Genomic DNA, 13,877 nt, shown 5'->3' on the forward strand with positions numbered 1-13,877 from the left:
TTTGTCCATCCTGTACCTTTAATACATGCAAGATGAGTTGTATGTTATTCATATACTTGATGGCACAAAAGAGGCTAAGGCAGCACTAATCAAATTGTGCACATCACAATCTTTGCTCCTCATTAATTGGCTCAGAGCATTGAGCATTGGTCATGTGGGCCGTCATTAATTAGCTCAGAGCATTGAGCGGACCCTCGGTCATGTGACTCGTTGGAAATGGCCCTTTGGCTTCTTAGTTCACTGACCATTAGGCTGCTCATCAATCCAATCGTAAATGAGGCTGTTGAGGGACATTTGGGCACATGTCATGTGACACACTGGGGGTCACATGACATCACGTATAGTTTTTGTTTTGGATTGCTTATCACTAACACCTACTCTTGTCTCATCTCCCTCTTCTTTCCTCTCCTGTCCTCTGTTCTTCTCTCCTATCATCATATATCCTCAGTCTCCTCTCCTTCACATCCCATAATGGAGGCTAATGTCCGTTGGTTGTCATGGTAGCAGCAGGGCTGCAAATGCACTCTCTTAAGTGAGTCCTAACAAGGTCACGTCAAGGCTCATCCATCCTGCTGGCTACGCATCAAGCATCTCTCCCTCTCTCTCTCTCTCTCTCTCTCTCTCTCTCTCTCCCTCTCTCTCCCTCTCTCTCTCTCTCTCTCTCTCTCCCTCTCTCTCCCTCCCTCTCTCTCTCTCTCTCTCTCTCTCTCTCTCTCTCTCCCTCTCTGTTCCTAAACTGCTGTCCAAGGGCAGGGCGAGCTAGACATGGGTGGAGGAGAGAGGGAGAGAGAGAGTGGGTGGGGTTATTTAGCATATAGGATGTGGCAAACTAGGCCAGGGAGGCAGCCATGCTTAAAAGATTCACGACTAATTCCTCTGACCAACACCCCCCACCAAGCGGCTATGCTAACCCCCCCCCCCCCCCCCCCCCCCCGGGCCGTGGATGACAATACGCTCTCTGTCACACTGCGGCCATCAAGCGTCCAACGCCGCCTCACGTTCCGCCTCATGTTCCACTCCAGAGGCTTTTGAGGTCTGTCATCATCTGACATAAGCAGTGTCTTACTAAACACACCGTGGTGGTTCCTCACACCTCTTACCTCCTGCACACACGCTGGATGGCTCTGCTGCCAGGATCTCAATGCAGGACTTCTTGATAATCTGGAGAGATGATACAGAAGCCAAGGGAGAAGTCAGACAAGATCATTTGATTGGATAATATGATTTTGTGTGTGTGTGTGTGTGTGTGTGTGTGTGTGTGTGTGTGTGTGTGTGTGTGTGTGTGTGTGTGTGTGTGTGTGTGTGTGTGTGTCATACCGAGTCAATGATCCCTCTGAGGGCCTGGAAGCCTCCCCATACAGGAAACACATGTTCCACGGTGTCTGCTATAGTAGCCAGCTAGAAAAACATACAGACAAACAGAGAAAGCTCTTCACATTTGTATTTTAGTGCTTATTTGCAACATATTCCGTTTAGACGACAGTGAGGAAAGGACTTCCCACTATGACTCTATTTCCAGAGCTGAGGTGACTTCAAAGCTCAAATAGAGACACTGCATGAAATAGGCCACGCCCATCACGGGGGAAGAGCTCCGTTCATTTCCACACACCAGCGTCATTTCCCTTGAATTAAACATAGCTAAAAGCTGTTGTGTGGTGGGCTGCGCAGACAACAAATGTAAAAAATCGCCAGTTAAAGTTTTTTTGTACTCCTGAGCAAAACAAGGAAGCCATTGAGAATTGGCGAGAAGAAAAATGTGGATCTAGCTGTTAAGGAAGTAAGTTGGAGTGTTCATCTTCCGTATATACGATCTTTTTTGTGCAACACGCAACCATGCACGTGACATAGGAGAACGCCAGGATTGGAGGGGGGGGGTTCTGTTTTCCCCCGTCTTGGGCGTGGCTTCTGAATGATGACGCGTTACGCAGTGTCTCTATACAGACAGGAAGTTGTCATGTGAACAAAAGGCCAAAATGCAACAAGAGTTTTGTGTTTTCTGCAGGGACCGTTGTCGTATAAACGGGGGCCTCAGTGTCCGACCCCGGATCCTACCTGGGTCTGGTTGAATTCTTTGACCCCCACACAGTAAACAATGGCTCCCATAGACCTGGCCCGCTCTGCCTGCAAGACGACAACAAACAAACAAGAATGCAGTGAGCACAAAAACACACCCACGGAATCAAATACAACTCCCATACAGGCACATCAGGCTTCATATAGGCTTCATACAGGCTTCATACAGGCACATCAGGCTTCTTCTTCTTACCTCTCGCTGAGCCGTGTCAAACTGCCACTCGTTCAGCTCTCCATCAGTCAGAGCGATGATAACACTGGCTGTCCCTTTAGAAACACACGTTTAGAACACGTTTGACCTTCTCTGAAAAGTCTGTGATGAACGTCATGTGATGAATGTCATGTGATGAATGTCACGTGCTGAACACGTCATAGCAAAGTACTTACCCTGGTTCTCTTGATATATCTGTGTGTTCGCCTGCAATTGCAAACAGGGCGTTACACTAATCAAGACTCAGTGCACTGAATCACTTGATTGAAAAAGAAATGACGGTTCATCATGTGTGCTTTCAGACACTACAAGAACCTGCACTGAGTATGCAATGTTTGAATGAGCATTGACTGTATTTAGCCGTACCATCTCCAAGCCCAAGTTCATGAAGGTGTCTCCTCCAGGGATGACTTTCTGCAGAGCCTGCAGGCCTCCAGTGATGGCCTCTCTGTGGGGTAAAGAGGAGACACACAACCCAATGAGAAAACACTGGGAGGAAGCTGAGAGACAGCACAGAACGTTGAAGGAGAAATAGCAACAAAGAGGAGTAAAGATCTAGAGAGTGGTGCAGTAGCGTAGGAGTGTTTTTCTGCTGGTGAAGTTGTATCCAAGGCTAGACTAGCTACATTATGTTACAAAACCACAAACCTCAGTCCTTTACTTGCAAGTAGACTGAATAAACAGCTTTATACTGGTAGGTGGTAGTAGCCAAAAACTGGGTATGTTTTAAGCACAGGGCCTGAAAAAGTGCTGTGCTGTCACTGGTGATAAATACAACAGGCGAAGACATGTCTGTTAGCGCCGCAACAGTTAGCTTCAGACAGATGCAGGTGATGTCCGGCTCCGCCTCCTACCTGTTGGCAGTCAGTCTCATGATGGTGTTTCCTCGCGTGGAGAAGACTATGAAGGACATCCGCAGCATGGGGCTGGGTGGGGACACACGGTTTGTCTCATGTCAGTACAGATGAATTTGGGGACAACTTAAGAAGCATCTTTTTCCAAAGACTTGAACTGATCCAGCTCGTACCTGATAAACTTCTCCGCCAGATGCTTCACAAAGGAGTAGATCTCGACCCAGTGGTGCTTCACACTTCCTGATCTGACAGACGACATGGACACATGAGGGAGAAGACGTGAGCTGGAGCCACAGTCAATACAGTCTCATCGAATCAAACACAATAATATTAGTCAATACAGCGCTAAGCGCTGTAACCTGTGGGTTACAGCGGTAACAGGTTACAGCGGTAACCTGTGAGTTACAGTGGCTACCGCTGTAACCTACAGGTTACAGCTCTTACCGCTGTAACTTGTTACTGCTGCAACCCACGTTACAGCTGTTACCGCCGTAACCTGTGGGTTACAGCGCTAAGAGCTGTAACCTGTGGGTTACAGCGGTAACAGGTTACAGCGGTAACCTGTGGGTTACAGTGGTAACATGCGGCTGCCTACATCACAGCCTCCTTAATGAAGGCCAGTCCCAGGGGGCTGCTAATGGGGGGCTAATTGTTACTGGGCCAGAGGGTTGAGGTTAGACAGGGACAGATGTAGCACACGCAGCTGTGTGTGTGTGTGTGTGTGTGTGTGTGTGTGTGTGTGTGTGTGTGTGTGTGTGTGTGAGGGGGAACAGATGGTCTGGGTGAGCAGTCAGTCTAACAACAGGTTGGGCGTCCGCAAAGTGAGAAGGCTGCGACATGAACAACAGAGGGACACACAAGTAACAAGTAGGCCTAAGTGTGTGTGTGTGTGTGTGTGTGTGTGTGTGTGTGTGTGTGTGTGTGTGTGTGTGTGTGTGTGTGTGTGTGTGTGTGTGTGTGTGTGTGTGCATTGCTCTTTCTTCACACCCATTTAACCAGTCATGATTATTACACTCTTGCTTCTATTCCCCTCTAAGTGAGCCCATGGTACACTTATCACTAATCCAAGATGACTGATCATGATTCCTGTAGGACTTACACCTGGAAAACAAGCTTCTCACTATTTACTAGCCTACTACTACTATGTGCCAGCAAAACAACATAGAAATAAACCCTTTCAAACCGTTAAAAGTAAAAACTGCACCCTTAATTTAATTTAATTTAATTTAATCAATTGATCAATTTGAAAATTAAAAAAGTCTCCAATGCCAGGAGTTGCATTTCTGTGGCCGTCGTCATCTGACTCGTCAAATATGTCTTTTAGGACCACGTTGTAATGAACATGTCACCTCCTCCTCCTGAGCAGACCTTCATTCTGTTGCGTGGTGGTTAGCGACTTCGTCAGCATGTTATCAACCACAAGTACTAACCTCCAGATGCCGTTTAACGATGTGTTTCATGGCTCTTTTATTGTGACTCGCCGACGTCTTCATGTTGCATTACGCAGCGCTGCCATTCTCCATCATCAGTGGCATCACGTCAGTCCACCTCAATGACATAAGTGTCAGATCCTCTTTTTTTCCAAGCTGTTCTTTTATAGCTGTGGCACGTAGTAGCCTCCGACACACTTTGGAGGGCTGAAAAAACAGCGGCGCTGCTCAGAACCCTCAGAGAGGCCCGCCATAAAACACAACACATATTATTGTATTTGCGGGCTACCAGATAGACAGGAAAAATGCTGCCTGGTATTCGGTGCGGGTCAAGACGTGGAGTGTAGGAATGCAGGGAGCTGGAGTCTTCTCTCCTGAGATGGTTCCAGTAGAGCAAACTGTATCACTTCCTATTTAGGTCATGTCTATAAATGCATTATGAGCACATTCACAAGACATTATAGTGGCATTATACAACAAGGTTTATAAAGTATTATTTATAAAGTATTATTTGTAAGTGGTGGACATAATCTATACTAGAATTCCAGCAGTGTCCGTGTGTCTGTTTGTCTATTTGTCAGTATGTGTCTGGCAAGTGTCTGTGTGTCACTGATGTCAGTGTGTTTGTGTGTCAGTGTGTCAGTATGTCTGCGCACAAGTGCCAACTGTGATGTCATCAGTCTAATTCTAATAATTCCAGACAGACACTCCTGTCGGGGATGATGTCAGCAGTGATGTCATCAGTCTAAGGCTATAAGGTTATTATAGCCCCACGGGTAATTGCACTGTAGTGTATTATAAGTTCAGCATTCAAAATGCTTTATATTATTACCTCCATACAAAAGTGACAAAAGTGTTTGAAAGAAGAATCTTCTTTTTTGTTTTACACTTGACTTGCAGCCAGCAAATACTGCTCATAAGTCCTCATAACTGTGTTATAGTATCATAAAGCTCACAAAGTCATGCTATAGCATATTATTGATGTTTATTACAGTATTATAATACATTATGGCCACCACTTATAACACTTTATAAACCTTGTTATAAGTTGCCGTGCATGATTATATAGACATTTGTAAAAGTTGTTATAACCTTATAAATGCGTTATAATTAAGCAATATAGCATGAGAGCCAGTGTGTTGTGCCAAATATATCCCCCTGATCAGCTGTTATCCCACTCGGCCTGCGGCCTCGTGGGATAACAGCTGATCAGGGGGATATATGCCACAACACACGCAGCTCGAGTGCTATATTGCTTTTATAAAACGGTTTCCAAGTATGATAATATAATAATAATAATAATACTATAAGTCCGACTCCGACTGGCATGTCATTCTGATAGAGTCAGTTGAAACACTACTGTAAGGCGGGACCGCAAGAACGTGCGGGTGATTTGATTGGATCGTTCTGGAGACTGAAGTTGACATTGGCCAATCCTGGCGCTTGCTGAGAACCTGAGAGCTTTCTGGAAACCCCGACAGGCAGCTCGAGCGCAGCGTTGCATTCTCAGCGCTTGCTGAGAAGCTGAGTGCTTTCTGCAAAGCCCGACACCAACTAACGTTACAGGGTTAAATGCGGGGTTAAATGCGGGGTTAACAGCCTTTCTTTTGCAAAGAAGACATTAGCCCGCATCTATTCTTGTACAAAACATAATTTTCTGCGAAGTATTAGTAAAGTTATAAGCGAAGATCGATTCACAAGGATCTGACAGCTGTCTCCGCCATTTGTTTTTTTTTAAACCAAAGGCTTTTAGTAAGAGAGTTGCCATGGCAACCAATAACCGAGTCCAATAACCCATGGCCATGGGTTATTGGACTCGGTTATTGGATTTATACAATGGCTGTGAACCAATCAGATTGCTTGATTTGAGAGAGCCGTTTTATAATGTGTTATGAATGTGCTCAGAATGCATTATAAACATGACCTTTCCTAGAAAGTGTTAGTGAGCAAACACTCAGTCCTCTACTCAGCTTGCCTCATATCTTTCAGGCCAGTAAATGTCTACTCTGGAGTCTGGATGAAGACAGATGCTTTAGAGGTGAGGATCAGTCTTGTTTTGGAGCACGCTTGGCTTTCAGGGACACTATACATTTTACTTTACTGTAGAAAATGTCCTGACACGCTAAATATCTTCATATAGCGTGCAATTCAAAACTTTTTTTTTTTTTTTTTTTTTTTATCAAAACCGTTTACAGCAGTGGTACAATGTGGGGTCCGGGGACCACCAGGGGTCCTTGAAGGTGTTCCAAGGCAACACAGTCTCACAGAAAATTGTATAATACCAACGTTTTGGACCAATGTTGCTATTTTACAATTTCGGCTCGAACATTGTAAAATAGTAACGTTCTGAGATTTTAGGGTTAGGATTAGAGTAGGGGGAGGGGTTAGAAACACAAAATCTCCGTAAACCACGCCCAAACCACGCCCACCGCTGTAGACACATACGTTACCATTTTACAATTTCTTAGCCGAAATTGTAAAATAGCAACGTTTGTCCACAAACGTTGCTATTTTACAATTTTTTTGGAGATCGGGTTGTCCAAGGGGGTCCCCAGCAAATTGATGGAATGTTAAACTTCACCATGATTTCATTTACAAGAAGTTAACACAATAACACAATTACAGAATGTAGAAGAACGTTCTGATCATAGTTTCTCTGTTATCTCTACAGTACTACACAGACAGTCATGGAATTCTGGACAAAATCATGAATCGGACAATAAGAACAGTCTCTGATTTGGGTTTGAGAGACAGAATCTCATTAAAGGGGGGTCTGAGGCCCTAATGTGGACTAAATTAGTGGTCCTCCTCGATATGAAAAAGGTTGAGAATTATACTTGTTTACAGCAACAGACAGTCAGAACCTGCAGCAGGCCTGCTGGAGCGTGTGGGTCCAGACAGTCAGAACCTGCAGGTCTGCTGGAGCGTGTGGGTCCAGACAGTCAGAACCTGCAGGTCTGCTGGAGCGTGTGGGTCCAGACAGTCAGAACCTGCAGGCCTGCTGGAGCGTGCAGGTCCAGACAGTCAGAACCTGCAGGCCTGCTGGAGCGTGCAGGTCCAGACAGTCAGAACCTGCAGGTCTGCTGGAGCGTGTGGGTCCAGACAGTCAGAACCTGCAGGCCTGCTGGAGCGTGTGGGTCCAGACAGTCAGAACCTGCAGGCCTGCTGGAGCGTGTGGGTCCAGACAGTCAGAACCTGCAGGTCTGCTGGAGCGTGTGGGTCCAGACAGTCAGAACCTGCAGGCCTGCTGGAGCGTGTGGGTCCAGACAGTCAGAACCTGCAGCAGGCCTGCTGGAGCGTGCGGGTCCAGACAGTCAGAACCTGCAGGCCTGCTGGAGCGTGCGGGTCCAGACAGTCAGAACCTGCAGGCCTGCTGGAGCGTGCAGGTCCAGACAGTCAGAACCTGCAGGACTGCTGGAGCATGCAGGTCCACTGGTCCAGACAGTCAGAACCTGCAGCAGGTCTGCTGGAGCGTGTGGGTCCAGACAGTCAGAACCTGCTGGAGCGTGTGGGTCCAGACAGTCAGAACCTGCTGGAGCGTGTGGGTCCAGACAGTCAGAACCTGCTGGAGCGTGTGGGTCCAGACAGTCAGAACCTGCAGGCCTGCTGGAGCGTGTGGGTCCAGACAGTCAGAACCTGCAGGTCTGCTGGAGCATGCGGGTCCAGACAGTCAGAACCTGCAGGCCTGCTGGAGCGTGCGGGTCCAGACAGTCAGAACCTGCAGGTCTGCTGGAGCGTGCAGGTCCAGACAGTCAGAACCTACAGGTCTGCTGGAGCATGCAGGTCCAGACAGTCAGAACCTGCAGGTCTGCTGGAGCATGCAGGTCCAGACAGTCAGAACCTGCAGGCCTGCTGGAGCGTGTGGGTCCAGACAGTCAGAACCTGCAGGCCTGCTGGAGCGTGCGGGTCCAGACAGTCAGAACCTGCAGGCCTGCTGGAGCGTGCGGGTCCAGACAGTCAGAACCTGCAGCAGGCCTGCTGGAGCGTGTGGGTCCAGACAGTCAGAACCTGCAGGTCTGCTGGAGCGTGCAGGTCCAGACAGTCAGAACCTACAGGTCTGCTGGAGCATGCAGGTCCAGACAGTCAGAACCTGCAGGTCTGCTGGAGCATGCAGGTCCAGACAGTCAGAACCTGCAGGCCTGCTGGAGCGTGTGGGTCCAGACAGTCAGAACCTGCAGGCCTGCTGGAGCGTGCGGGTCCAGACAGTCAGAACCTGCAGGCCTGCTGGAGCGTGTGGGTCCAGACAGTCAGAACCTGCAGGCCTGCTGGAGCGTGCGGGTCCAGACAGTCAGAACCTGCAGGCCTGCTGGAGCGTGCAGGTCCAGACAGTCAGAACCTGCAGGCCTGCTGGAGCGTGCAGGTCCAGACAGTCAGACAAACAGAAGCTAGCAGAGGCTTGGCCATGCGTGTCGTGCCACATTCCCCAGGCTGCTCACAAACTCTTCAAAGACAAGTAGGGAAGAGTAGCTGACCGATGTGGCCACCGACACCCCAAACAAGATCATCAAACATGGGGGTTGTCTACAAAATGTCATGCGAATACTATGTAGTTTGTAATATCTAAACTAGATGACTCAAAGTAGTTAACTACTGAAAAGGCTACTGAGATTTGAATGTAGTTAAACTACCACCCAACTACAGTACTGCAAACTTGTAGTTTGAACTAGGAATTGTACTGCTCCCCAACACCGAGCTTACCGCAGTCTCTTAAAACCACACGCAAATATGTGTTTAGCTGCTAAACCACGAGAAATAAAATCACTGTACTCACACATTCTTACGATAACGCAATCTATAATTGTGGTCTTCTACTGTACCTGTGTTTCTCCAACACAAACATGAGAAAGCTGTGCTGTGTGGGGGTATTTACAGTTCAGCCCAGACAGCAGATTGTAAACATGAATAGCCTAGCAGCAGCTAGCTTAAACTCCTCGCAAAAGCTCATTCAATCTCTCTCTCCTAGTCTCTCTCTCTCTCTCTGTCTATCTCTCTCTGTCTTTCTGCTCACATAGCATGTTTTGACATGTCTATCTGTGCTGTGTCCACAGTCCATGTGCATAATCTCACCTATCAGCTGCAGCCAAGATATGTCAAAAATGTCAATTATAATGTCTGGGGCAGCTATGAACAGCCAGACCATCTGTGGCTGCAGAGAGATCACACCCATGGATAGTCATGACATGCTCCAAAGAAATGTGGCAAAAACTATTGAGAGGGGTGATAGCCACAAACATCAATAAGAATGTTATTGATGAAATCACGACATGTAGGCCTATTTCAAGTGTGTTTGGTAGAGCAGCAGGGTGGCCTAGTTTAGGTTTAGCCCGATAACTTGGGGTCATGTCAGCAAACAGGCCCCCCTGGTGAAGTGACCTACAGCAAGCCACTGAACCCTGCCAGCTTCAGGGATGCTACCCACCCTGACCTCTGATCTGCCTCTGGAGGGGGGCAAGACCTCAAATTGACATAAAGGTATCACATTTTGAACTACTTTTTTCCCTTTTCTTTCACTTTCTGGCACTTTATTTGGAAAGTCTAAAGTGCGGATATTCAGGTCACATAATGTTTGGTTTCAGGTGATACAACATGGGGAAATAAAAGCAATAAGCTATATAATAGTGTCAGGCTGAGGGTTAATCTTAGGGTTATATAGGGTTACATAATGGCAAATAGGAAAGTGACACTTTCTCGTGCAGTGGTTCTCAAACTTTTTCACACATCTAAACTGACCCAAATTAGACCATATGGACCACCATTTGATAGGATTTGGTCCCAGGGTCCCCCATCTGATAGATATTTGCTTTTAGATGTTTTATCACGGAAAGTGTAGGAAACCCATGAGTAAGGCTACATTCTGTCATTGTGTTAATTATGGATGTATCACAGTCAAAATAAATGATCTCCCTTTTTTGCTGGGGACCCCCTGGAACGGCCCCTGGTGGTCTCTGGGAGGGGCCACTGTTCTACTCGGCGCATCTCTGTAAACCGTTATTTTGGTAGGCCTATCAACATTGGACTTTCCCAAATAAAGTGTTGTCCCTTCTTTTCCTGCTGGCCAAAGGCCAAACAACAAGGAACAAAGCAAGGAACCACTCGCTCCATAGCCGGTGCGGGACCCGTCAGAGCAGACAGGACGGCGGGGAGAGAGTGATCACAGAGCGGCGAGCTGCAGCTGTGTCCGCAGGCAGCGTCATCAGCCTGAAACTCTATCCATCCTGCCCGGCCCGGCCCGGCCCGTCCCTGCCCGGCCCACATCCCGTGAGGAAGGCTCTGTTTGCCTGCCTCGCCACTTTGAACCGGACAAAAAGAATAACACGTCCCAATGTCCTATAAACACTTCCATAACATCAATGCCACTTGAGCTGAAACACACTTTAAAGACCACCAGCGTAAAATCAAAGTGATTTTGGACGTGCTCTCCATGTCTATTTTTATTGCGTAAAATTACTTCTAACATATTTACGACATAGGCTACTTTGTAGCAGGCGTATAAAAGCGATTGGATTTGGACATGTTCGCTTAATATCGCCTTTAACAAGCCCAGACTTGTGCTTTTCACTCTACCGTCAGACGTGGAGGCTGATGCGCTCCGCGTTTCCAAACAACTGGGTGGTTGCATGGCAATGCGCAGCGAAGAGAAAGTAACAAAGTCATAAATAATATGGACACTCACTTATCCAGGACAAAGTAGAGGTCGAAGGCACCCTGACAGGACCTCTCCTCCTCCTCCTCCTCCTCCTCCTGTGGCTCTCCTTTCACCCAGGCATCGAGAAGGAAAAGTCCCAGCAAAGCCAAGGCGAGCAACATGCGAGTCCTCGCCATCTTTCCCGGTTCTGTTGACTCCTCCAACAGTGTGTGGCAACTACAAATCTTCACATTTTCTCCCTATCCTCTGTGGGTAAATCGACTGTGCGCATATAAAACGCACTGTTTTCTATGCGTTCCGTCCTGTTGAGGTCGATGCATTCGCTCTATTCAAGTCTTGCTTAGTTTAAGCCGGCCTCTCTAGTCTTCTCTTTCAGCCGAGGGAAAAAATGTATTGATTGCTGCAGGCAGCAGGGCAGGATGCAGGAGCGACACCCAAGGAGGAGAATGGAGATGCATCCACTTTCAGGCACAAAACATTATCCCACAAATGTGTTTGACATAGCTTTTTATATTAAAAAAAAATCCAAAAAGGTACATATATATACTGTATATATATATATATATATATATATATATCAAAAAAGTACATATTATATACTTTTTATATATATATATATATATCAAAAAAGTACATATTATATACTTTATATATATATATATATATATATATATATGTGTGTGTGTGTGTGTGTGTGTGTGTGTGTGCGTATATATATGTGTGTGTGTGTGTGTGTGTGTGTGTGTGTGTGTGTGTGTGTGTGTGTGTGTGTGTGTGTGTGTGTGTGTGTGTGTGTGTATATATACTGTATATATATATGTAGGCTATGTTTAATATATACTTACATACATACATACATACATACATACATACATACATACATACATATACATTACATTCTTTTTGTCACGTTCATGACATCAGTGTGAGTCATGATTTTAGTCACGTTCAGGACATCAGTGTCTGTGACATCACTGATGATGTCACAATGTCAATGTCACTCCTGATATGGACGGACATCACTGATAATGTCACGATTTTGGTCACATTGATGACATCATCAGTGTCTGGTGTCTGTCACAGTTTTGGTCACGTTTGGGTCATGATTTTGGTCATGTTTATGATCACTGTGGCATCACTGATTTGTGTATACAGTATAGCATTATAAACAAATTTATTGCGTAACTTACCCCTATTATGTAGGTAATAATAATAGGGGCAAGGTAAAAGTGTTTATAATGCTATAACTGTATACACAACACAATTATAAGAAACTCATGAGGCTTTTAACATCACTAGAATTGGTAAAGAATACCCCTGCAGGTGACCTGATGGAGCCAGATTTTTAATTAGGCTAGGTAGGCTAATTGCCCTAATTACCTAATGATGGGATATCATCAGTGATGTCATCACCAGTGTTCCTTCTTCTTCTTCTGTGGTGTTTTATGGCAATTGGCATCCTTTATGTTGCATTAGCCTACCGCCTAAGTCTGGATTCATCCATCTACTTGTTTCCCTACATCTCTGCTCTATGCTGAAAAACTCGACCTCCCAGAGTCCTTCCCTGCATAAGCTTTCATCAGTGCCCTTCTTCTTCTGTGGTGTTTTATGGCAGCATCCTTTATGTTGCATTACCGCCTCCTTCTGTCTCCAAACAAGTTACAGTAAATTGGAGTGTGTCTCTCTTTCATATTGCCATACTTGGTAACCATTTAAAAAAAGCAATAGCTCACTTTGAACCGCATGGCCTGGTGAGCTATGACAGGCTATAGGCCTATCATAACATGTAGTGCTCGCCTCATTCCAGATGGGGGAGCTGTAAAAGGCATAGTTAACTGCTAATAAGTGCATAATAAAGGATGTTAAATGTTTCTATTACTGAACATCCTATCGGTCAGACATGAAGAAATAGGCATATTAGCTACAAACTGGATGAGATTGGATAGGGCAGGGCAGGCTACAATTCAGTTAATATCGGGAAAAAAATATGTATTTTGCTAATTAACATTAAGAATGTCTCCAAGCGCCTCATTCCTTTAGTTTCATTACACTGTTACAGACAAGGAGGAATTTGCCAAGGGACTAAAATCCTGTGTGTGTGTGTGTGTGTGTGTGTGTGTGTGTGTGTGTGTGTGTGTGTGTGTGTGTGTGTGTGTGTGTGTGTGCGTGCGTGCGTGCGTGCGTGCGTGCGTGCGTGTGTGTGTGTGTGTGTGTGTGTGTGTGTGTGTATGTAGGTGCGTGTGTGTGTGTGTGTGTGTGTGTGTGTGTGTGTGTGTGTGTGTGTGTGTGTGTGTGTGTGTGTGTGTGTGAGAGAGAGAGAGAGAGAGAGAGAGAGAGAGAGAGAGAGAGAGAGAGAGAGAGAGAGAGAGCGAGTGGAGAGGACACAGGAGCGTGCACGTGTTTATGAGTGCGCCACGCTCCAGTGCGTTGGCTCTGAGGGGATAAGTGGGAGTGGGAGTGGAGAGGAGAGGCAGTGCCGAGGCAGACTCAGCCGGGATAACTCGCTCGTCCCGCGGTCACGGAGGATCGAAGACACGTCGTTACCGAGCGAGGTCCACTGATCGCTGCACCTGCTTCTACCTGCTGCCACATAGGACGGGAACCCGCCTCCATTAGGCTAAGTCTGGGTGAGTGGCCTAGCCTACACTGCATGCAACAATTTA

The 13,877-nt window shown here is 46.5% G+C and overlaps 1 protein-coding gene across 1 annotated transcript in view; it reads right to left on the reverse strand.

The window, feature by feature from the left end:
- The window catches only part of antxr1d (ANTXR cell adhesion molecule 1d), a 41,581-nt gene extending 30,005 nt beyond the window's left edge, over positions 1 to 11,576 (reverse strand). Inside the window, exons 1-9 of the mRNA XM_083658346.1 lie at positions 11,242 to 11,576; positions 3,312 to 3,383; positions 3,139 to 3,210; positions 2,651 to 2,732; positions 2,461 to 2,491; positions 2,267 to 2,340; positions 2,053 to 2,121; positions 1,318 to 1,398; positions 1,101 to 1,161 (exon numbers count right to left, since the gene is read on the reverse strand). Coding sequence (XP_083514472.1) covers positions 1,101 to 1,161; positions 1,318 to 1,398; positions 2,053 to 2,121; positions 2,267 to 2,340; positions 2,461 to 2,491; positions 2,651 to 2,732; positions 3,139 to 3,210; positions 3,312 to 3,383; positions 11,242 to 11,390 — 691 coding nt within the window. The 5' untranslated portion in view covers positions 11,391 to 11,576. The remainder of the gene's footprint in view (positions 1 to 1,100; positions 1,162 to 1,317; positions 1,399 to 2,052; positions 2,122 to 2,266; positions 2,341 to 2,460; positions 2,492 to 2,650; positions 2,733 to 3,138; positions 3,211 to 3,311; positions 3,384 to 11,241) is intronic.
- Positions 11,577 to 13,877: the final 2,301 nt, after the last annotated feature.

The sequence above is a fragment of the Poromitra crassiceps genome (genome assembly GCF_964638095.1).
Source record: "Poromitra crassiceps genome assembly, chromosome: 22".
Classification (NCBI taxonomy): domain Eukaryota; kingdom Metazoa; phylum Chordata; class Actinopteri; order Beryciformes; family Melamphaidae; genus Poromitra; species Poromitra crassiceps.